This window comes from Nomascus leucogenys, chromosome 18 (genome assembly GCF_006542625.1).
Source record: "Nomascus leucogenys isolate Asia chromosome 18, Asia_NLE_v1, whole genome shotgun sequence".
NCBI classification, from domain to species: domain Eukaryota; kingdom Metazoa; phylum Chordata; class Mammalia; order Primates; family Hylobatidae; genus Nomascus; species Nomascus leucogenys.
In genome coordinates, this window is record NC_044398.1 from 55,039,503 (window position 1) to 55,065,127 (window position 25,625).

General features: G+C 41.5%; 1 protein-coding gene across 11 annotated transcripts in view; it reads left to right on the forward strand.

Moving 5' to 3' along the window:
• Positions 1-5,815: 5,815 nt before the first annotated feature.
• The window catches only part of ABI1 (abl interactor 1), a 118,847-nt gene continuing 99,037 nt past the window's right edge, over positions 5,816-25,625 (forward strand). For all 11 annotated transcript variants that reach the window (XM_003269378.4, XM_030799006.1, XM_030799005.1 and 8 more), the window contains exon 1: positions 5,816-6,157. In XM_003269378.4, the coding sequence (XP_003269426.1) occupies positions 6,041-6,157 (117 nt within the window). In that variant the 5' untranslated portion in view covers positions 5,816-6,040. The remainder of the gene's footprint in view (positions 6,158-25,625) is intronic.

Below are 25,625 nucleotides of genomic sequence, written 5' to 3' on the forward strand. Positions count from 1 at the left end.
AGACTTCAGGGAAACCAACCTTGCCAACTTCTTGATCTTAGGCCTCCAGCCTCCAAAGCTGTATGAAATAAATTTCTGTTGTTTAAGCCACCCAGTCTGTGGTATTTTGTTATGGCAGCCCTAGTAGAGTAATATACTCCTCCCTACCCTGTTTTCATGGAGGCGGTGGTCATGTCACACAGTGCTGGTGGTGGTGGTGGGTGCGTTGGGTGGCAGGGGTTGGGGAGGCAGGCAGGTTTAGGGGGAGAACCTTGATTGCCTGACCCCTGGTTTCTTTCCACTAGTTCTCACTGCTGCTCTACATTCTGGTCTGTGGACCACTCACTTCCAATGTAATGTCCTAGGATGCCATATCATGAATTAACTTTGCAGGATTCTGAAGTTCTCTCAGTATGTGGTGTGCTAGATAATAAGATCAGCAATTATGTACCAAAATAATCCAAATTATGATTTCGCCTGGAACATCTCTTAATTATTCTGAAGTGAGTCTTTATGATCGTCAGCGATCTGCTATTTCTGAGTGAGATACATGAAATTTCAATTTCTCTTCATGCATATGTGCCGAATTTTCAGTTACATACAGTTTTTCATGACCAAATTTATTAGTCTGACTAGACATCCATAAAATGAAATGTGCAAGGTCTGATTTAGCCCTAAGAATACATCATTAGGTATATACAGCCACTGTTTTTCCTTATTCTGTTGGGATTTCTTTGAAAGGCATTTCATTATAATTTATTTGCATAAAATCCACAGAAAAATACTAACTCAATAAAGAATATAAAGGTGCACATTATGGGAGAGAAGTTAGACTTAAAAAGTTAGCATGATGCCCTTAATTCAGTGTCATAGTGTCTACCTGCAATTCTTTTTTTTTTTTTTTTTTTTTTGAGATGGAGTCTCACTCTTGTTGCCCAGGCTGGATGGAGTGCAATGCCGTGATCTCAGCTCACTGCAACCTCTGTCTCCCGGTTCAAGTGATTCTCTTGCCTCAGCCTCCTGAGTAGCTGGGATTACAGGCACCCAGCACCACGCCCGGCTAATTTTTGTATTTTTAGTAAAGACAGGGTTTCAACATGTTAGCTAGGCTGGTCTCGAATTCCTGACCTCAGGTGATCCGCCTACCTTGGCCTCCCAAAGTGCTGGGATTACAGGTGTGAGCCACCGCACCCAGCCCTACCTGCAATTCTTAATGTTAACTCTTGAACTTTCAGTCACTTATACTTTTCATCATACATCAAATACAACAAAAATACGTAGTTTTTCCTTTTTTATTATTTGAAGCAAGGAATTGTTTCCCTGCTTGCATTTTCCTTGTCCGGTTTCATCGAGATATACTTTAGTTATTTATTTATTTTGAGACAGGATCTTGCTTTGTCACCCAGACTTGAGTGAAGGGTAGCCATCATAGCTCAATGCAACCTCAGCCTCCTGGGCTTCTCCTGCTTTAGCCTTCCGAATAGCTAGGGATGCCACCATGCCCGGCTCAGAGGTATAATTTAGTTGCAATAAAAGGCACAGTTTTTTTTTTTTTTAGATGGAGTCTCATTCTGTAGTCCAGGCTGGAGTGCAGTGGCATGATCTCGGCTCACTGCAACCTCTGCTTCCCAGGTTCAAGTGATTCTCTTGCCTCAGCCACCTGAGTAGCTGGGATTACAGGTGTGTGCCACCACACCCGGCTAATTTTTGTATTTTTAATAGAGACGAGGTTTCACCACGCTGGCCAGGCTGGTCTTGAACTTGTGACCTCGTGTGATCCACCTGCCTGGGCCTCCCAAAGTGCTAGGATTACAGGCATGAGCCACCATGCCTGGCAAAAGGCACAGATTTTAAGTGTGCAATTCAATGTGATTTGACAAATGTATGTAGTTATGTAACCCCCAGTACAGCGATGATATTGAACATTTCCTTTACCTCTAAAAGTTCACTTGCATCCCTTTGTTGTCACCCCACAACTACTCCAGCCTTTGGCAAAGTCTGATCTGATTTCTATTACTGTAATTTTGCCTTTTCTAAAATTTCTTGGAAGAGGAATCATACAGTAGATTATTTTATTTTATTTTATTTTTTATTTTTATTTTTTGAGACAGAGTTTTGCTCTTGTTTCCCAGGCTGGAGCGCAACGGCTCAATCTTGGCTCACTGCAACCTCCGCCTCGCGGGTTCAAGCAATTCTCCTGCCTCAGCCTCCCGAGTAGCTGGGACTACAGGTGCATGCCACCACGCCCAGCTAATTTTGTATTTTTAGTAGAGATGGGGTTTCTCCATGTTGCTCAGGCTGGTCACGAACTCCCAACCTCAGGTGATCTGCCCGCCTCAGCCTCCCAAAGTGCTGGGATTACAAGTGTGAGCCACCGCGCTGTTTTTGGTTTTTTTTTTTGAGATAAGAGTCTCCCTCTGTCCCCAGGCTGGACTGCAGTGGCGTGATCTCAGCTCACTGCAACCTCTGCCTCTTGGGTTCAAGCAATTCTCCTGCCTCAGCCGCCTAAGTACCATGCCCAGCTAGTTTTTGTATTTTATTTTTAGTAGAGATAGGGTTTCCCCGTGTTGACCAGGCTGGTGTCGAACTTCTGGCCTCAAGTGGTCGGCCCACACTGACCTCCCAAAGTGCTGGGATTACAGGTATGAGCCACTGTGCCCAGTCCGTGCCTGGCTACTTGAAAAAATATATACATTTTGTAGAGACAGCCTGTTGTCCAGGCTGGTCTCAAACTCCTAGGCTCAAGTGACCCTCCCAAAATGCTGGGATTACAGGTGTGAGCCACTGTGCCCAGCCTTTTGGCTTGTTTTAAAAAACTGGTTTGTCATCTTATTACTGAATTGTAAGAGTTGTTTATATATTAGGGTATAACTCCTTTATCAAGGTATTTGTTTTGCAGATATTTTCTCCCAGGTTTTGGTTTGCCTCATCTTCCTTCTTTCTTCTTCCCCTCTTCCTCCTCCTCCCCCCGCTCCCTCTCTCCCTCCTCCTTTTTCTTTTCTCCTCCTCCTTCTTCTTCTCCCTTCTCCTCCTTCTCCTTCTTTTTCTTCCTCCTCCTCCTCCTCCCCCTTCTCTTCCACCCCTTTCTCCTCCCCTTCCTCCTACTCCTGTTCCTCGTCACCTTTAAGGCATGAGGGATAAGTTCTTTTAGTGAACTTTACATGAGCCACAGATATTTGTACAAGGTTGCACTATCCACTGGATTTTGGAAAGATCACTGTATTAGTCCATTCTAGCACTGCTATAAAGAGCTATCTGAGACTGGGTAATTTATAAAGAAAAGAGGTTTAATTGGTTCATGGCTCTGCAGGCTGTACCAGAGGCATAGTGGCTTCTGCTTCTGGGAGGCTTCAGTAAGCTTCCAATAATGGCGGGAAGGCAAAGGGGAAGAGAAGTGTCTCACGTGGCAGGAGGGGAGCAGGAGGCAGGTGGGGAGGTGTCATATACATTTATTTTATTTTTTAGACATGGTCTCCCTCTGTCACCCAGGCTAGAGTGCAGTGGTGTGATCTTGGCTCACTGCAATCTCTGCCTCCCAGGCTCAAGCAATCCTCCTACTTCAGCCTCCCAAGTAGCTGAGTCTCCAGGTGCTCACTACCACACCTGGCTAATTTTTCGTGTTTTTTGTAGAGACGGGTTTTTGCCATGTTGCCCGGGGTGGTCTGAAACTCAAGCGGTAGTAGTTTGTCATGTTGGTCTCCCAGTTTGGAAGTCAAGTGATTCTCCCACCTTGGTCTCCCAAAGTGCTGGGATTACAGGCGCAAGCCACTGCACTGGGCTGTCATACACTTTTAAATGACCAGATCTCAGGAGAACTCACTGAAGATCATGAGGAGAGTTCCAACAGGATGCTGCATAACCGTTCATGAGAAATCTGCTCCATGATCCACTCACCCTTCCCCCAGGTCCCACCTTCAACATCAGGGATTACAATTCAACATGAGATTTGGCAGGGATGCAGATCCAAGCCATATCAATCAGTAACCTAGGAAACTTGACGGCATTTTCAGTGCCCTTAGCTAAACTCCTTAACCTATCTAAGCTTAAATTTCTTTATTTGATAAGGAAGGAAAATAATACTTATATTATCTATCTCTCAGAGTTGTGAGAAGAAATCTGACAGTACTTCTTATTTGTATTTATCATCATCATCATTATTATTCATTCATAGCTCAACTGCATGGACAGTACATTGAAAATAGTAAATTAGTATCACCTCCCTAATCACTTCCCCAATGTTGTTGAAATGTGTCAATATTTGAATATATGCAAACTGAGTGATTTCTACAGTTAAACCTCAAGCAGAGACCAAGATTAATAATACATTAAATTTTAATAACTTGGATTAAGTCGTGTTTGGGTTAACGATAAATATCAAAAGATAACTGTTATACCTATTCCAGATAATAAATGTATTACTTTCCATAATATCTGTAATAGGTATAATAGTTATCTTTTGATAGAATCCTTGATGGAGAATCTGGTGGCAAGGGGAAGTTAACGTTTTTAGTAGGAAACTGAGTTTTTCCTTTCAGAGGTTGAAGAGGGAAACTGGTTCCCTGGGGCCCTGAATAAGTCCCCAGTAAAGGCAATATTCAATAAATACCTGGTGCTGGCAATTTTTAATTTGGTTGAGTGATGTTGTTACTCCTAGTTATTTTGATTCTAAATGACTTTGTGGAGATACATGAACATATGGATTTTACAATGATCTTTAGTTTCCTCTTCGGCCTTTGGACAACACTTTTCATAGCTGGTTACATCTGAAGCATTTAATGTTCCTGTTGAAGAGCTTGAAATATAGGGCCTTTTGAGACTATTCCAAAGCAGGTGATAAAAACAAAACAAAACAAAAATCCAGGAGCAAAAAACCAAGGGTCAGGGTGGGTGGCTCATGATTGTAATCCTAGCAGTTTGGGAAGTTGAGGCAGAAGGATTGTTTGAGGCCAGGGGTTCGAGACCAGCGAGGGAAACATAATTCGATCCCTGTCGCTACAAAAAATTAAAAGGCTCAGCCCGGTGTAGTAACCCATGCTTGTAGTTGCAGTTACTCCTGGAGGCTGAGGCAGGAGGATTGCTTGAGTCTAGGAGGTCTAGGCTGCAGAGACCCGTGATTGCGCCCCTGTACTCCAGGCTGGGTAACAGTGAGATCCTGTCTCAAACAAACAAACAACCCCCACCCCTAAAAAAACGTGCACATGACCTTAAAAGTGTAGGAAGATTACATGCCAAGGAGAGTCAGAGAAAAGAGAAATTAGGACAGGAAAGCACTACAAGCTATGTATGTTTATCTTATAATTGAGTCTTTAAGGGCACGGAGTATTCGTACTCAACTTATACCCCCAGTGTCTGGTACACCGCTTGGTAAACAGCTGGCAATCTAGAAATGTTTGCTAAATTTTAAATGAATTGATGGGGGCGGAAGTTCAGAAAGTAAAGCCTGATTCGCGTTATTTCTAAGAAGGCAGAGGAAGTAAAAATCTAGTTTTCCGTACTCTGTCCCTTTTTAATCCTTCTCTGAATGGGTGTCCCTGATTCACTGACATTTCCTAATTAACCAAGTTCTGCCAAGTTTCACATGAAACTCGGGGAACAGATTTCATTCCCCCACAATCATCCTGTGGCGCCACCTTCCGGAGCTGTGAGGAAACTCCGGACTTCCCCCCAACACCGCCCCCTCCCCCCACCCTCGGTCTTCGCTTTCTGCGCTCTGCCGCGTTGGTTTTCGGAGGTGTCTGGGCGCATGCGCCTTGAACAGGCAGCCTAGACTAGGAGAGACTACAATTCCCAGAAGACAGTGCGAAAGAAAAAAAAAATCCCGCGGCCCGTGGGGTGGGAGAAATAAACGCTCGCGAGAGAACGAGGTTCAGGAGGCTGCGCGGAGTGAGTGTAGGGGGGGCCGGAGAGAGTGAGGAGGAAGGGGAGGAGGTGCAGTCCCACAATACCAGGCGGGAGGGCGGGTAGGCAGTTTGTATCCGGGCTGTGAGGTGCTCGGAGCCTCGGCGGACCTTGCTGCCTCTGTCTCTTTAACGCGAGAGGAAGCGATGCAGAGGGGTGGAAAATGGCAGAGCTGCAGATGTTACTAGAGGAGGAGATCCCGTCTGGCAAGAGGGCGCTGATCGAGAGTTACCAGAACCTGACTCGGGTGGCGGACTACTGTGAAAACAACTACATACAGGTGAGGCGCGCTGGCGGCCGGCGGGCGCTGGCCGGGTCGAGGACCCGCCGGAGTGACCAGCCCACTGGGCGGGGTGGGGAACTGCCCTGACCTCAGCGGCTGCCACCAACCCGAGCCCCTACCGCAGCCCCAACCCCAGCCCCAACCGGGGACGGAGCGAGTGACCGGGCTGAGGGAGTCGGGCTGCGATACAGGAAGTGGCTGTGGTGGTGGAAACCGATAGAAGGGGAGAGAGAAAATGGGCGAGGGAGTCGGGAGCCCGCCGCCGCCGCAGCCCGGCGCCCCCCTCGCGTCCGCTTCCCCCAGGGCCCGGCCACCGGGGTCGCGCGCCCCCCAGGTAGCCTCCAGTCCGCGGGGCCGGCGTCCCGGAATACCCCCCAGCTGCCGCTGCGCCGCCACTCTGCGCCGGGAGAGGAGGTCCAAGACGGGAGAGGGGAGAGGAGAGGGCAGGGACGAGGCTGAAGCCGCAGAAGGGAGAGGACCAGCGGGGTGTGTGTTGTTGTCGGCGGAGGGTGGGGTGGGGGCGATTATGTCAGTTTCAGCCCCCAGAGGGTGTGTCTTTTATTTATTTATTTATTTTAAAAAAATTTGTCATGAGTCACATTACACCGACCTCCCGGAGGAGAGGAGGAAGCGGGTGTGGGGAGTGAGGGAGGGCGTTTGAGAGAAGTTCATCTTAAAATTCCTTTAATTAAAGGTTTGTAAATCTGCCTGCTTGTCCATTTTCAAGTCGGGTTTTTTTTTTCCCCCTCTCATCGTTTTCACTTCCGCCCCACCATAATATATTCTAAGAGGTTGTTACGGCTGCTATCATTAATTATCAAACACGAATTGTTCTTAACTCCTTGGAAAAACGGCTTAAATACTCTCCCTTCTCCCAAAAGTTCTTGAGCTGTAGGCTTCATAAGTAACTTAAAATAGACTGGTGTCATCGCCGGTTGCTTATTTTCTGAGGTTTCTCTCTTAACAAGCTAAGTAAATGTATAGTATATGAATCCAAATACAGAAACGAACAGAGGTAGCCTCCGAACTACAACGTAAAAATATCTGTTATTGTAAATTAGAAAACTCTTGGGACTTTATGACAGATGCTTGTTTGTTCGTTTCTCTTTGGATGATTGGAAGTGAACTGTGTATGGTAGTTTTGAAGATCTTTGACTGTGTAAACCAACAGTTTGCACTAGAAACAAAGTAGCACAGTCCTTTGTATAAATATAAAGGCACCAGGAATGCTCTTGCTTTCGGTAAGGCAAGGCCAAAACGTGCTTTGAAAGGTTAGGGTTATTGCAATTCAGAACTAAATTATTTATAGAAATGCCTCCCATGTGATTATAATTTTTAAGAACCGATGTTTCTGTGTTGGCAAATGCTTCCCCTCTTTATTTTTAGAGGGAGATGCTGTTTTCAGAATGTTTTGAATATTTCTCAGTTTTCATGTTAGTAACATTGTATCTTCGGTAGCACTACTCGGAATTTATCTTCACAATTTTTCTTTCAAGCTTTTACTTTAGGAATTCTCCTGATAAGTGAATTTGTTGAATGCCTGCCACATCTACTGTATCACTTTGTGCAAACTTTATATTTAGCCATTCGAAAAACTTTTGAAAATCTAGTAGAGATGTGGATATAGTTTGCAAATATAAAAGTGATCTTGTAGTTTATCGATATTAAAAATAGGCAACTTTTATTCAACTTAACATGAAAAGCCTTGAAATTGAGGAGAACCTTAATTTGCTGAAAGTTTTAAAGATTTTTGAAAGCCAAAAGGAGAGCACAGTAAGTTTAATTGCTCCCTTTCCAGAAAAGTTATGTCTTCTCGTAGAAGTCAGTAGATAAGTGCTTCATACACGGGTGGCTCCTTTTTGTTTTGCATGTTGGGAAATCTGACAAGTATATAGTGTGGTAACTATGTGTTGGCAACTGTTGGTAACTGTAAACATGTTTTAACCTGTCTGTGTACTATTTCTTTTTCAGGTAGTTGTATGCTGTAATGCTTTTTTTTTTTTTTTTTTTTTTTTTTTTTTTTAACCCTCTCTGACCCCTTTCCTTTACTCCTCTTGCTACAATCATGTAACTTTGAAGCACTTTAAAACTTCATTGCTAATATCTCTAATTAAGTCATGTTATTTCTCATACAGTCTCTCACTTTATAAAATGTTAGTGCCATGGTGCACTAATAGAGCTACAGTCAGTGGCCCCATTTTTTTTTTCTTTTTTTGCGGGGGTGGGGTGGGGTATAATCCTAAATCTGACACCAGTGAGGTGTTTTGTTCATACTGGGGAAAAAAAAAAAAGAATTCACACAAAGCAATGATTATCTAAATACCTTAGTAGCCCTTATACATTGGGCTGCATGATCCAGGCCACTAGTTGCCTCCCTAAGGGACTCAGACAGGGTCAGGCTCAGAAAGTGATGTGGAAGTTGATGTGGTAGGTGGTGCTGCTGACTTTGGTGCTAAGAATGGGGAATGAATAATATTAGAAATATCCATTAGAGTGTCTGTTGAGGTCTTTCTGTATCCTTCCTGTGACCTGATTGGGTTATTTGTAACTAATACTCTTCATAGATATATACCTCTTCTCAGTGAAAGTATGCAGTTCACGTGTGCTTTGAGAATTTTTAAATAAGGTGAGCTAAGTTATTGCTTGGGTGATTTTTGTTCTGAGATTCACTTTTCATTTCGTTTTTCTTCAGTTTGAAAGTGCAGTCCAGTTTAGCTTAGGTGTGTAGCTGAGAAACTCTGTTGGCGGTGGTGCATTTAAGTTCTTGTGGCAGTTTATTAGTTCTTTGGTTCTGTTGACTTTTAACTAGTAGATTGTATTATTAATAGCAAAACATCTGAAAAGATTCTACTACGTTAAAAAGGACAGTTTTTTTTCTTTCTTTTCTTTTTTTTTTTTTTTATTTGAGACAGAGACTTGCTCTGTCACCCCGGCTGGAGTGCAGTGGTGTGTGTACACCACTCACTGCAGCCTCGACCTCCTGGGCTCAAGCAATCCTCCCACCTCAGCCTCCCAAGTAGCTGAGACCACAGGTGTGTGCAAGGACAGGGTTTTAAAAGTTGCCATGGGGTAAATAATATTAAAAATAGAAAGTTTTTTTTTTTTTTTTTTTTTTTTTGAGACACGGTCTTGCTCTGTTGCTCAGGCTGGAGTGCAGTGATGCCATCATGGCTTACTGCAGCCTCAACCTCCTGGGTTCTGGAGATCCTCCCACCTCAGCCCCCCCAGGAAGCTGGGACTACAGGTGTGCACCACCACTCCCAGCTAATTTCTGTATTTTTTTTTTGTAGAGATGGGGTTTTGCCATGTTGCCTAGACTGGTCTCAAACTCCTGGGCTCAAGCAATCTGCCTGCCTTGGCCTCCCAGTGTGCCAGTATTACAGACGTAAGCCACTGCACCTTGCCAGAAAGTTTTTCTTTTTTTTTTGAGATGGAGTCTCGTTCTGTCGCCCGGGCTGGAGTGCAATGGCGCGATCTTGGCTCACTGCAACCTCCACCTCCTGAGTTCAAGCAATTCTCCTGCCTCAGCCTCTCAAGTAGCTGGGATTACAGGTGCCCACCACCACGCTTGGCTAGTTTTTTGTGTTTTTAGCAGAGGCAGGGTTTCGTCATGTTGGCCAGGCTGGTCTGGAACTCCTGACCTCAGGTGATCTGCCCTCCTCGGCCTCCCAAAGTGTTGGGATTACAGGTGTGAGCCACCATGCCTGGCTGAAAGTGTTTTTATATAGTCATTTATGTAGACATAGAGAAGAGACTTTTCCATCTTCGTTTAATATGACCAGATTGAATTTTTCATGCCAAGGACAGTGCTTAACTTGAACACACATGTTTAGCCAGTTCTCTGTGCTCTACCTTAGAGCTAGTTCATACTGCCTTTGTTATGGGAACTATTCTGGGAAATAGGAAGGAAAGCTGAGTGAAAAGGAGTAGAAACTGCTTAAGAAGGTTTGTCAGGATGCAGATTGGTAGGTTGGGGGTAAGGACAGAAAAGTCTTCATACAGCTTAACTTTAAAATTTAATTTTATGTTTTGTCTGGAATTCTACCAGGAGCTTTATTTGGGTTAACAAGTATGTTCTAAAGTCTAGGAGTATGAAGGGGATATCATCTCAGTATGTTACTGTGAGCTACTCACTTCAGCTTGCTTTCCTCCTCTTGTGACATTTGCTTCATTAGCACATTTAATCTCAGAAGGTGGGTAATTTTTGAGCAGGATCCCTTTGGAGTAGGTAAAAGCTAACATTTCTGATACTGTACACTTTATGCCAGTTTACAAACTGTGTCAGTTTTTTTTTTTTTTTTTTTTTTTTTTGAGTAACAGGTGGACAATGAGAGGTTCAGAGGTATTAAATACCCAACCTAAAGTTCAGTAGCTTGTATGAGGTGGGTCCTGGAATCAAACCCAGATTTTCTCGATGCCAAATCCCAAATTCCATCTAATAAATCCTGAATGGGGTTTTTTTTTTTTCTTTAGACAGAGCCTTACTCTGTCACCCAGGCTGGAGTGCAGTGGCACGATTTCAGCTCACCACAACCTCCAAGCAATTCTCCTGCCTCAGCCTCCTGAGTACCTGGGAATACAGGGGCGTGCCACTGCACCCAGCTAATTTTTGCGTTTTTAGTGGAGACAGGGTCTCACCCTGTTGGCCAGGCTGGTCTCGAACTCCTGGCCTCAGGTGATCCACCCACCTTGGTCTCCCATGGAGTTGGGATTACAGGTGTGAGCCACCATGCCCAGCCCGGAATGGGGTTCTTTTTTTTTTTTTTTTTTTTTTTTTGAGATGGAGTCTTGCTCTGCCGCCCAGGCTGGAGTGCAGTGGCACGATCTCAGCTCACTGCAATCTCCGCCCCCTGGGTTCAGGTGATTTTCCTGCCCCAGCCTCCCGAGTAGTTGAGATTACAGGTGCCCACCAACATGCCTGGCTAATTTTTGTATTTTTAGTAGAGACGATTTTCACCATGTTGGCCAGGCTGGTCTCAAACTCCTGTGATCCACCTGCCTCGGCCTCCCAAAGTGCTGGGATTACAGGCGTGAGCCACCACGCCTGGCCCTGAATGGGGTTCTTATGGCAACATAGGGAATAAAAACAATGTCCGCAGAGGGTAATAGAGAAGGGTAGAGGGTAATATAATTGCCTCTATTTATTGAATACCTACTCCATTGCAGTCTCTGCTGGTTGGTTTTGTATTATCTTTAATCCTTACAAACTCTCCACGACAGACAGTGCTGTCTTACATATGAGGAAATTAGGACTCATAAAAGTTAAGTTTTGTTTAGTCATAGAGTTAGTAATTGGCAGTCAGGACTTCCTTCTGACTCTGGCAGACTCCATAGGCTGTGCTCTTTTCATATCATACTGTTTTCAAATGAATGAATCTGGAACTCAAGACTTGTTCAGGAATACCGTGGAATAAACAGAATAGACTGGTATTGGGCAAGCCTGGGAACCTAACAACTCTTTACCATTGTTTCCAGGTTGTGAATATAAGAAGAGGTATGTTGTAATTTAGGGACTTGCCTGTATCACCAAAAGATGGTAACTTTGGCATTTGAAGTGTTCAACTACAGGTTAAGTATCCTTTATTCAAAATGCTTGGGACCAGAAATGTTTCAGATTTTTTTTTGAATTTTGGAATATTTGCATTATGTACTTACTGGTTGAGCCTCCCTAATCTGAAAATCTGAAATCCAGAATAGTCTAATGAGCATTTTTTTAGTGTCATGTTGATGCTCAAGAAGTTTTGTGTTTTGGATTTCCAGATTAGGGATACTGAACCTGTATAGGAATTACAGGCTAGCTTTTCACTGAGCTCCCTGGATCCTTTTTCTTTTCCTGCATCCTTGCCTGTTTTTTTTCTATTCTTAGTCTGTGTTGCAATTGTGCTAAGAAATTTTGGAGAAGCATTTGTAGAGATTAACAAAAAATGTGTTGAAATATTCTGGGTAGATGTGATTTCTATACAAACCAGGTTTGGGGAAAAACAGTCAAAGTGATTCAGGAGATTAGGATAGACTGGAATGGTTAGAATTCTTAGAATTGCACTTTGAAGTGTGAGTAAAACAGTGGCTAGCAAAGTTAGAGATATAGGTTGGAAATGTAAATGTATTTAACAGAAGATTAGATAATTTTATGGAAGATCCTCAGTTAATTGTTAAATCGACCCATACCATGTCATTACATGTTTATTCATGCCGTTGTGTCAAGGTGATACAGGGCTGAGTAGAGCAGGATCTGACCTAGCATATCAGTTCTTTTTTTTTCTTTTCTTTCCTTTTTTTTTTTCTTTCACACCAAGTCTGTGAACCCAGCGTATCAGTTGTTATGAAAGTCCATATCACATAGATCAGTTCTTGCTAATACTCTCAAGGTGAATACTGCATATTTTTAGGGCTATATAATATTTGAAAATTTGTATTAAAACTAATGCCTTCTCTTTTTTCTTTTGTAGCTTTAATACTAATAACAGCTTTATATGTAGTACTTCTGTCTAGTCCTGGTCTGTTTAGAACCTCAATTTTAGCATGCTTCTGTCTTTTGGAGAGTTTTCTTAGAAAATTGTTGAAATAATCCCTTGGGATACTTTCAAATTTTTCTTATGTGTTTCTGCTTTCTCCAGTTGATTCTGATAACTCAGGAATGCTAATAGTCCTTGTGGAAAGGAGATATTTAGGCAATTGGGGATCTGCTATGTAGCCATTTACACTAACCTTATTTATATTCAGTGAAATTATGTCCTAAGAATTAAGACAGTTAACAGTCAAAAATATGTTAGCCAGAAAGGAAGAGTGTTCATATTGGGACAAGAGGTTGAATCAAACTCTAGGATATTGTGCAGATATAAATCTATAAAACCCATGAAAATAGTGTTAGCATGAAAAGTAAGGTAAAGGCTGGGTGCGGTGGCTCACGCCTGTAATCCCAGCACTTTGGGAGGACGAGGCAGGCAGATCATGAGGTCAGGCGATCGAGACCATCCTGGCTAACACGGTGAAACCCCGTCTCTACTAAAAATACAAAAACAAAGTTAGCCGGGTGTGGTGGCGGGCATCTGTAGTCCCAGCTACCCTGGAGGCTGAGGTGGCTGAGTGGCGTGAACCTGGAAGCGGAGCTTGCACTGAGCTGAGATTGTGCCACTGAACTCCAGCCTGGCAGCCTGGATGACAGAGCGAGACTCCGTCTCAAAAAAAAAAAAAAAAAAAAAAAAATAAGGTAAAAATGATAGTTAATGCTAATTTTGAAGCATTTAAAAAGTTTGATTGGGAGGTTGTATATTTTTCCCAATATCTTGTGTTGATTGTAATATTTATTGAAATTATGGTTTGATTGTAGAAGAAATAATAGTCAAACCCCAGAACTACAAACTTTGTTGATCTTAATATTTACTAAGACATCATGTTGGAAAAAAGGGATTTTTTTTTTTTTTAAAAAGGACATCGTTGAGAAATAAGACAATAGGAAAGTAGCAATTATTGAATTTTTTTTTTTTTTTTTTTTTTTTTTTTTGTTGAGACGGAGTCTCGCTCTGTCGCCCAGGCTGGAGTGCAGTGGTGTGATCTCGGCTTACTGCAAGCTTCGTCTCCCGGGTTCATGCCATGGATTTTGTTTTTAAAGGAAATAGTTGACTTGGTCATTTTAACAGTAAATATCCATCCCTTAGAATGGAGACTTGAGATTTGACTACTGTGTGTCAACCCAAATAAGTACTTTTAACTTTGGATCTACTAATTTTCTCCATTTACAAAATAAAACTTTCTCAGACATAATTGGTAGTGAACCCGTGTTTATGAAGAAAATCTGTTAATGAGGAACCACACCCAGCTAATTATTTGTAATTTTTGTAGAGATGGGATTTCGCCGTGTTGCCCAGGTTTGTCCTGAACTCCTGAACTCAAGTGATATCCTTCTGCCTTGGCCTTCCAAAGTGTTGGGATTACAGGCGTGAGCCACCATGCCCGACCAGCAAAAACACATTTTTGAAAAACTTCAATTTACCTTTAATTCACTCATTTCCTGAATGCTTTATAATTAATTTTTATTAATAATTTCTACATTCTTTGACAAAATTGTATTTGGTACATTTTATTTTTCCTTCTGTGGAAAGGCAAGTGTGGCACTTTTTCAGAACCCATGGGAAATTAATGCCCTCCACTTAAACATCAGAAATGTATATATTATATCATGTAGAAAAAGATGCTTCCTACTACGTCAAATATTAGCAACTTAAAAGAGTTGTAACAACAGATGCTTATTTTATTTATTTTATTTTATTTTATTTTATTTTTTTGAGACAGAGTTTCGCTCTTGTTGCCCAGGCTAGAGTATAATGGCACAATCTCTGCTCACCTCAACTTCTGCCTCCTGGGTTCAATCAATTCTTCTGCCTCAGCATCCCGAGTAGCTGGGATTATGGGCATGTGCCACCACGCCCGGCTGATTTTGTATTTTTAGTAGAGACAGCGTTTCTCCATGTTGGTCAGGCTGGTCTCCAACTCCCAACCTCAGGTGATCCACCCACCTCGGCCTCCCAAAGTGTTGGGATTACAGGCGTGAGCCACTGCGCTCGGCCCAGATGCTTATTTTAATAAGGCAATATAGAGGAAAGAGTACATGGGTGCCATTTTACTTTTAATTTTTATGAAGGTTGGGGTCTCCTATGTTCCCCAGCTGTCCTCGTAATTCTGGGGTCAAGCGATCCTCCCATCTCAGCCTCCTGAGTAGCTGGGTCTACAGACATTCCCCCCCAAGCCCCTCCCACCGTGCTCAGCTCATGGGTGTCATTTTAAAATCGTGATTATTACTCAAAAGTGTCCCTCAACATAGTTAGTCAATCCCACTAGATAACCTCGCCAGTTTATTCTTCCACTTACCACAAACTGTTTTAATTTTTTTCTCCCCTTTTGAAATCTGACCCTTTCCTTTCTTGTCTTTTGGTTCATAGAGAAAATAGACTTCATCATATATATAAGACCTATAATTTCTTACCACTGCATCTCCAAACCTGCTATCCTTGCTCACCCTATTCTTCTTCCTTTTTATAATGGAAGAGAGGCATTCTTCCTCCTAGCTAAAGTCCTAACTCTGGGTCACATCCTCTCCTGCCTTTTTTAAACCTTATGCTCCTGATAAGTTTATACCTCCTGTCTTTAATGAATTTGTGCTTTCACAATTGAAACATTTCAGGTCTATGTCGTATTTGAAAACTCTTTTGACTTCATATACCCATCTAGTAACTGACTTATCTCTCCTTTATGGATTAACTAGTTTTATTACACTATTGTCAGCTAGCTGCAGTGGCTCAAGTCTGTAGTCCCAGTTACTTGGGAGGTTGAGGTGGGAGGATTGCTTGAGCCCAGGAGTTTGAGATCAGCTTGGGTAACAAAGCAAGACCCTGTCTCAAAAAAAAAAAAAAAAAAAAATTAGCTTAGTCTGTGGTCCCAGCTACTTGGCAGGCTGAGGCAGGAGGATCACTTGAGCCCAGGAGTTTGAGGCTGCAGTGAGCTATGGTCGCGCCACTGCACTCCTGCCTGGGCAACAGTGAAACCCTGTCTTTTAAAATAAAAACAAAAAACCAAGCATCTTCCTCCATCTCCCACTTTTCGTTCTATTTCCACTGCTCTCTGAATGCTAATAACCTCCATGTTGCAAAATTCTATCCCATTTTAGTTCTCATTGTGTTTGTTTTCCCTGCATCATTTTGCATGGTTGATTTTTCCCAGTTTTTTTGAGAAGTTAATCCTTTGGCTTCTCTGATAGACCTTTCTTTCATGCTTTTCCTGTTACTCTCTGGCCCGTTATTCTCTGTTACTATTAAGTATTAAAGTGGCTTCGTTTGGGCTCTCTTCTACACATCTCACCTCAAGCTGTTTTATTTATTCCCATCTAAATCTCTAGATTAGATCTTTCTTCTGTTGAGGTTTAGATTCATATATCTAATAACCTACTTGACCCCTCTGCTTGTTTGAATCACAGGTGCCTCAGACACAAAATGCTAGAAACTGAACTCAACACTTTCCTCTAAACCTATTACTGCCAACCACCCACTCACTGAAAACCTGGGCATCATTCTTTTCTTTCTTTCTTTATTTTTATTTATTTATTTATTTTTTGAGACGGAGTCTCACTCTGTTGCCCAGGCTGGAGTGCAATAGCGTGGTCTTGGCTCACTGCAACCTCTGCCTCCCAGGTTCAAGCAATTCTCCTGCCTTAGCCTCTTGAGTAGTTGGGACTATAGGCATGTGCCACCATACCTGGCTAATTTTTGTATTTTTAGTAGAGGCAGGGTTTTACCGTGTTGGCCAGGCTGGTCTTGAACTCCTGACCTCGTGATCTGCCTGCCTTGGCCTCCCAAAGTGCTGGGATTACAGGCGTGAGCCACCACGCCCGGCCGAGAACTTTTTTTAGGCGGGTTCTATCTATTAGCATTTACTGTACTAAAACTAAAACTGAGCAGTTTAAAACATTTATTCATTTAAAGGGATATCTAATGTGTTTATTATTAACGTAAATAATATGTTTTATGAAAAATGTAACCTTAGTTTTCCAAAACAAAAATGTTTAGGGCAAGAGTAACATTATTTTACATAATTGCACATCTCAGTGAAAAATAAATGGCAACAAAATTCTTATATCTGCTTCTACAGTTAACCTGTTCATTTTGTTTTGGTTTAAGTATATGAAGGAAATCTGTCCTCACATAGTTATGTAGTGGAAAAAGGGGGACTATTGTAATAGGCTGTGCACATAATTGTGGATAATTTTCTTTGGTACTACAACAAAACTTGGTAGATGGTAGTTTCTTAAAGGTTAGTTACAATGTGGTCTCTGAAACTATGTCAATAAATATTTTATACTCCATTACTTTAAAATACATTGCATAGGCCATTTGGAAAATACTTTTCACTGAGTTATGCAGACCTTCTGAATGTTGACACATTTCGTTATACAATGTGAAAAAATTGCAATCACTAATATTAACACAGATCTCACTAGAAGAATTTTCAAGTATTGCAAAGCTTTCAAGTTCACATTGATGGATTCAAGTTTTCCAAGATCCCAGGTTTTGCTTGAAAGCTCGAATTTTATTATTGGCAACAAATATTACCAGTTATTTTCCTTGAAGTATTAGGCTTACTTTATTCATTTTTAGGAAAATGTCTGCCAAATGCTCAAGTCTAAATAATCTTAGTTTACCTATCAGTTGTTTTTGAAGTAATAATGGTGTTCCATGAACAATTGGCTTATTCAGCTTGCAAATAAACTGCACAAGTGCTTTTTCCTAACAGGAGCCATCATACTTAGTAGGTAGCAGAAGTACTGTATGTGTACTTCCATTTTGTCATACACAATATTAAAAAACATTTTCTCAAGGGTCAAGATTTAATAGAATTAATAAATTTTCCCGCTTCATCAAGAACATTTTAAAGTGAAACTGGCTTTTTTAAACCTCTTTTTTTTCCTGTGGATGGTTGGCAGTAAAGAACACAATGACTACTAGTATCATCGGTGACATTGTCTTGATTGCCTCTAAGAGGCTATTGTAATTTTACTCACGTTTGTTTTTGTACCTTCAATTCAAATGTCAACTCAGGAAAGAAAGCAAATAACATTAGTAGTATTATAAAAATAATTTTGACCTCTTGGACCCCCTGTAAAGGTCTTAGGAATCCTCAGGGGTCTGCAGAACACACTAGACAACATTTGGGATAGATGATTGGTTCGGTAGACTTAATACCTTCCTTTTGTGGTAATGGGAGTCTGAATTTTAAATATCATTGTATACTACTATTATATTGAGCATCCCTGACTAGTGTAGTTACCATTAAAATAAAAAATGTAAAGTTTCTTATGTAGAAAGTCTTGGCCGGGCGTGGTGGCTCACGCCTGTAATCCCAGCACTTTGGGAGGCCAGGGTGAGTGGGTCACCTGAGGTCAGAAGTTCGAGACCAGCCTGGCCAACATGGTGAAATCCTGTCACTACTAAACACACAAAAATTAGCTGGGCGTGGTGGCACATGCCTGTAATCCCAGCTACTTGAGAGACTGAGGCAGGAGAATCGCTTGAACCTGGGAGGCAGAGGTTGCAGTGAGCTGAGATCGTACCATTGCATCCAGCCTGGGTGATAGAACGAGACTCTGTCTCAGAAAAAAAAAAAAAAAGCCTCTTCTTATATTGCAGAATGTGCTAATTATTTTGGTTCTTAATATTTGGGTCTTATTGCTCTGTACAATTCACCTTTCACTAGCACTGATTTTGAAACTCATTTGCTGCTAAAAGTTTCATAAATCTGTTATCTTCAAATTTCATACTAAAAATTTAGTAATTTGTTGATATGAATTTATTTTGATTCATAGGCAGTTGTTAAAATTAAATGATTTTTAGGAAGTAGTGAGGAATAATTTTAATTTTAAAATGATATAACAATCATTCATTTCTAATTTGAGTATGTTCCAAATTAGATGTGAAGAAATCTCTTGTTATTATCCATGGCATGTATCATTTTGGTACTAATATATTTACATCTTCTTTTTTTTTTGAGACAGGGTCTCATTCTGTTGCCCAGGTTCTGGAGTGCAGTGGCACGATTACTGTTCCCTGCAGCCTTGAAATCCTGGGCTCAGGTCATCCTCCCACCTCAGCCTCCCAAATAACTGGAATTAAGGTGTACCACCGTGCCCAGCTAATTTTTTGGGTATTTTTTGTAGAGACAGGGTTTTGCCATGTGGTCCAGTCTGGTCTTGAACTCCTGAGCTCAAGCAGTCTTCCTGACTCAGCCTCCCAAAGTGTGAGCCTCCCAGGTGTGAGCCACCAGGTCTGGCCCAACATCTTAAAAAATAAGAATAACCCAACTGACGTGGGAGAAAAGGACAAAAAACGGAGGGTACACTTTTTGTTTTAGTTGTTTCTCTGGCATTTTCCCCCTTTTATTATATACATTTTATGTTTTCCATGAAAAAAGGCTTTGCATTTATCTTTTCCTCTGTTAAATAATATCTCTTTTAAAAGGTTTGAGAAGCCTATTTTTTTCAGTTCCATCTTAAAATTAATAAATCACATTTTGCTCGTTTTTTTTTTTTTTTTTTTTTTTTTTTTTAAGACAGGGTCTCTCTCTGTTGCCCAGGCTGTAGTACAGTGGTGCGATCTCAGCTCATTGCAGCCTCAACCTCCTGGGCTCAAGCAATCCTCCCACCTCAGCCTCCCAAGTAGCTGGGACTACAGGTGTGCGCCACCATGCTTGGCTAATATTTGTTATTTTTTTGGTAAGGGCAGGGTTTGACCATGTTTTCCAGGCTGGTCTTGAACTCCTGGGGTCAAGGGATCTGCCTACCTTGACCTCCCAAAGAGTTAAGATTACCAGCGTGAGCCACCATGCCTGGTCCTCAGAGTTTGCTTTGAATAGTGGGAAGACAAACTGGTGATAACTCTTATTCTTTTAGAATAATCAGATAATACCATCAAGATCCCAAAGAAAACTGGCAAAATTGTATAGGCTCCCAAGTTGGAACCACAGGAGTTCCAAAAGGAATGCACAGTAAAATGAAATATAATTGTATGTATTGTGCTTCTTAGTATGACAGAATATATTAGTTTGTCACATATTCAGTTATTCTGCAACTTTTTACACATGTTATGTGTCAGACTGTTTTGTCAATCAGATACAGTTGCTACCCTCCAGTGATTTATAGTTGGCCTCCTCCATTAATCAAATAACTCAAACTATAATAAATTACATCTAGGGAAGGTACATGTGACATGAAAGTATATATCAGGTGCTGCCACCTAGCTTGGTGTGTCATAGAAGTAATGTTGGAGTTGAGATCTGAAGGGTGAATATATGTTAACCGACAACATTTGGGGGAAGGGAAAACAGTCTCTCTGTGGAGGGTGGAGCAGCATGTGTACAGGCTCACAGGTGAGTGAAGGCAGAGGGATTTTGAGCAAGTTACACACTTGTGTACTTCAGAGTAAACAGAGTCATCTGTGAAGAGGTAGGTAGGTACCAGATAAGGATTTTGATCTTTTTTTTTTTTTTCTGAGGCTGATGAGAAGGCATTGAAAGTTTTAAGCAAGGCTGGGCGCAGTGGCTCCTGCCTGTAATCCCAGCACTTTGGGAGGCCAAGGTGGGCCCATTGCTTGAGGTCAGGAGTTCGAGACCAGTCTGGGCAACATGGTGAAACCCCATCTCTACTAAACATACAAACATTAGCCAGGCATGGTGGTGCTTGCCTGTAGTCCCAGCCACTCACGAGGCTGAGGCAGGAGAATCACTTGAACCTGGGAGGCGGAGGTTGCAGCGAGCTGAGAGCGTGCCACTGCACTCCAGCCTGGGCAACAGAGTGAGACTCTGCCTCAAGAAAAAAAAAAAAAAGAAAAGAAAAGAAAAAGAAAGTTTTAAGCAATGGGATGATATCATTTTTACTTTTTATGAAGGTTACTCTTGTTTAGAGTGGAGAACAGATTTGAAGGAGGATTGACTACAGATTGGAAGGAGTTCAGAACAGATTGGAGGGAGGCTAGTCTAGAGGTGATGGTGGCAATTGGTGGTGGTTTTTCTAAAATCTTTTTTCTTTTTTTGAGATGGAGTCTCACTCTGTCAACCAGACTGGAGTGCAGTGGTGTGATCTCAGCTCACTGCAACCTCTGCCTCCCAGGTTCAAGCAAGTCTGTCTGCCTCAGCCTCAGTAGCTGGGATTACAGGTGCCCGCCACCGTGCCTGGCTACTTTTTGTATTTTTTTGTAGAGATGGAGTTTCACCATGCTGGCCAGGCTGGTATTGAACTCCTGACCTCAGGTGATCTGCCTGCCTCGGCCTCCCAAAGTGCTGGGATTACAGGCATGAGCCACTGTGCCCGTCCATTTTTTCTAAAATCTTTAGTGCCTGAACTCATCATGGTAGACTGTGACTCTTTATTATTTTTCTTTTCTAAAAAGAGGAGTGTTTGAGGCTATTGGGATTTGTTGAACTGAAATAGAGAAAGATTCATTCAACAAATAGTTAATTGCCTACTCTATGGAAGACTGTCTGCTAGGTATTATGATGTGGTGGTATGATGTCTATATTATTATTATTATTATTATTATTATTTTTGAGACAGAGTTTCGCTCTTGTTGTCCAGGCTGGAGTGCAGTGGTGCAATCTTGGTTCACTGCAACCTCCACCTCCTGGGTTCAAGTGATTTTCCTGTCTCAGCCTCCCGAGTAGCTGGGATTACAGGCGCATGCCACCACACCCAGTTAGTATTTGTAGCTTTAGTAGAGACGGGGTTTCATCATATTGGTCAGGCTGGTCTCGAACTCTTGACCGCAGGTGATCCGCCCGCCTCAGCCTCCCAAAGTGCTGCGATTCTAGGTGTGAGCCATCACACCCTGCCTTGTGTCTATATTATTTATAAGCTATGTAGAAATCATTGAAAAGCCTTAAATCTAAGAAGGAAAATTGGTCTATAGTATGTATAGTTAAATGAGGAAATGTTCTCTATGGAAGAAAAATAATTGTTATTTTTGAAAGGTTTTTGATTTTAGTTTGGGCAGTCAGAAGTTTGCTTATGGAAAGAGAATATGTCAAGCAGCTTTTTTTTTTTTTTTTTTTTTTTTAAAGCATTTAGGTAATATGTTCCTATAAAAGGGTCATTACAGTTGTATTAAAAGTCAAACCTAAAATGTCTCTTCTTCTTCTCCCCATGCTGCTATTATCCTCTCCCCTCAAACTGTATGCTTGTTTTCTGCCTTTCCAGTTTTTGTACAAAGATGTGCTTTGGGAAGATTGATCTTGCATTGGTACGGGATGGATTGGAGAAGGGAGAGACTGGATGGACAGTGACCAGTTAGAGGACTGTCACATTTGTCTCGCTGTAAAGAGTATTGCATGAATTGAGATAGCTATAGTAAGATTGAAAAGGAAGATAAGAATCAGCAAGCCTTGGTGAAGGAGATATGGGTGGCTGCGGGAAAAGGAGAACCCAAAGAAGGCTTATTTAACCAGTATCTATTTTCCCCCAGCATAAAGCTAATGCGCCTACAGAAGGTAATTTGCAGTCACAGAAGTGAATCTGTAGACCCCCTCTTTTTCAGCTGTTAGTACACAGTTGGTTTCTGACACTTTCCAGCTTTTACTCCTCCACAATTGAATTGATTGGCAGAGCAGTGGGTTGGAGAATAGGAATAAAGCTTGACTGCTAGCTGGCTGCGTGGGCAGAACAGGGAAGCGAGGGGGGAAGAGGAGAGGAAAGGGATTCCAGTTTCTCTGGCTATATACTGTTGTGGCATGAGGTGCATGTCTTTTGATGTTAATTTTGATGTTCTATCATAACCTTCTGCATTGTAGATTGTTGGTATTTTTATATGTGTAGAGTCTTTATAAATTTCAAATACATATGACATATGGATTGAAAATGATCTCTCTTTGAAAGGAACTTTTAGAGAGAATTCTAAGGAACAGTAATGTTTGGGGGTTCTCAGGGAAAGTTTCTCCTAAAGAATGAGTTTAGCCGAGTCATTAATTTAAAGAGTTGAGGGGAAGGGGGATTGGGAGGCAAGGGATATATATAGGTAGTAGGAACAGAAAGATAGCAAGGCATGTTTGAGAGAGCTGTGAGTAGTGTCAAGTGCAAGGGAAGGTGGAGGAGATGAAGTCTTAGTCAAAAACATACATGAACTGCTGTCACTAAACTGTAGAAGATCAGATCAGTGTTTCCCAGATTTGAAAATAGAAACCGTGTTTTAAATTTAACACTGGTAAGATGAAATTGTGCTTTTGCTATGTCCTGACATATTCTGTTCATTTGTCTAGACGCATTTGGCATAATCAACAGAAACCACTGGATGAGTGGTTAAATATAAGATAAATGAGTTACAGGTCTGAATCAGTCACTTTTGTATGAGCTAATTGTCACAACTTGGGGACTGCTTGTGTGAGTGGCTTTATTGTTAGTGTTTATTAGTGTCTTGTGGTATATAGAACTTTTTTTTTTTTTTCAACTCAATTGGGTATTTCTTCCACCCATCCTACCTCTCCTACCTTGCCCCACTACCACAAAGAAGACAAAGGCAGCATGGTACTATCTCTATGAAAATCCTGCCACTCTCGTTTTTTGGGTGAGGAGGTACGGTGCTGCAAGGTGGGAAGAATGTGTGAAATTTTAATATTTACATCACTGAGGAGAATTGCAATACATTCCTTTTATAGTCAGATGGAAGTTTTAGGAAAAGCTTTGCTTCTACATATATATATATATATATATATATATATTTTTTTTTTTTTTTTTTTTTTTTTTTGAGATGGAGTCTTGCTGTGTCATATAGGCTGGAGTGCGGTGGCACGATCTCAGCTCACTACAACCTCCACCTCCCAGGTTCAAGCGATTCTCCTGCCTCAGCCTCCCAAGTAACTGGGACTACAGGTGCATGCCACCACACCTAGCTAATTTTTGTATTTTTAGTGGAGACAGGGTTTCACTGTGTTGGCCAGGCTGGTCTCGAACTCCTGACCTCAGGTGATCTGCCCACCTCAGCCTCCCAAAGTGCTGGGATTATAGGCGTAAGCCACCATGCCGGGCCCCACCAAGATATTTTGACCTTATGGATACTATAAATCATATAATCTTTTTTCCTTTATCTTTGTGGATTCATGTAAAAGCCAGAGCCAAACTTGTGGCTCTGATTTATTATTTATTTATTTACTTTTTGAGATGGAGTCTTGTTCTGTCACCCAGGCTGGAGTGCAGTGGCTGGATCTTGGTTCACTGCAGCCTCCTCCTCCCAGGTTCAAGCAGTTCTCCTGCCTCAGCTCCCCGAGTAGCTGGGACTATGGGTGCACACCACCATGCCTGGCTAATTTTTGTATTTTTGGTAGAGGTGGGGTTTCACCATGTTGGCCAGGATGGTTTGATCTCCTGACCTTGTGATCCACCCTCCTTGGCCTCCTAAAGTGCTGGGATTATAGGCGTGAGCCACCGCGCCTAGCCTCTTATGGCTCTAATTTATTATGTAGTACTCTGTGGTCTGTATATTAATGTCTTGCCTTTATCTTTTATATTATATGATAAAACCCTGATTTTTGTATTTTGAATTTTCTTGTTTAATTGTATACATTTTTGTACTGGTATAGCAATAGCTAATGGCCTTTCCCCAGACCAATGAAATTGGCATCTTTTTAGGGGGAGAGGGTTGGATTGGGTCTTAGGCTCTGGAATTTTTTAAAAAGCTCACCAGATAGTGCTGGTGTCCAGCTAGAATTTTTTTTTTTGGATTCCACACCAAAAGCTTAGGCCATGAAAGCAAAAATAAATAAATGGAATGACGTCAAACTGAAAAGCTTCTGCAAAACAAAGGAAACAGTCAACAAAATGTAACAACCTATGGTCTGAGAAAACATATTTGCAAACCATTTATCTGATAAGGGATTAATATCTAAAATTCACGAAAAACTCATACAATTCAATAATAGAAAAATAATCTGATTAGAAAATGGGCAAAAGACTTGAACAGACATTTTTTCCAAAGAAGACATAAGGATGGCTGACAGGTATATGAAAAGGTACTCAACAGCATTAGCCATGCGGAAATGCAGATCAAAACCACTGTGGGCGTTACCTCACACCCCTTAGGGTGGCTATCATAAGAAAGTGAAGTGATAACAAATGTTGGCGAGGTTGGAGAAAATGGACCCCTTGTACACTGTTGGTGGGAGTGTGGATTGGTACCGCCATGATGGAAAATAGTATGGAGGTTGCTAAAGAAATGAAAAATGGAAGTACCGTATGACCCAGCAATTCCTTATCTGGGCATATACCCAAAGGAAGTGCAATCACCTTATAAAGATATCTGCACTCCCATGTTCATTGCAGCGTTATTTACATTAGCCAAGCTGTGGAAACAACCTGAATGTCCACTGATAGATGAATGGATAAAGAACACGTGATATGTATATATAATGGAATATCATTCAGCCTTAAAATGCAGATACTGCCGTTTGCCACAACATGGATGACCTGGAGGCAGTATGCTAAGTGAAGTAAGCCAGACACAGGAAGAAAAATATTGCATGATCTCCTATGTGGAATCTTAAAAAAAATTTTTAAGAAGAGTCAAATATACAGAGTAAATAAATGAGTGGTTACCAGGAGCAAGTGGGTGGGGGATGGGAAATGTAGGTGAGGGGTAACAAAATAACAAGTATGTAGGATGAAAGAGCCTAGAGATCTAATGTGTAACATGTAGCTAATAAGAGGACTGTAGCTAATAAAATTGTACTATATTTGGAATTCCTGCTAAATGAATAGATTTTAGCTGTTCTTGCCACAAAAACAAACCAAAAAAAAAAAAAAGGTAACTATGTGGGATGATATATATGTTAATTTGCTTCACTGCAGTAACCATTTTGCTTTCTATATGAATCCCATAACATCATGTTGTATGCTTTAAATATACACAATAAAATTTATTTAAAAATGAAATAAAATATATGG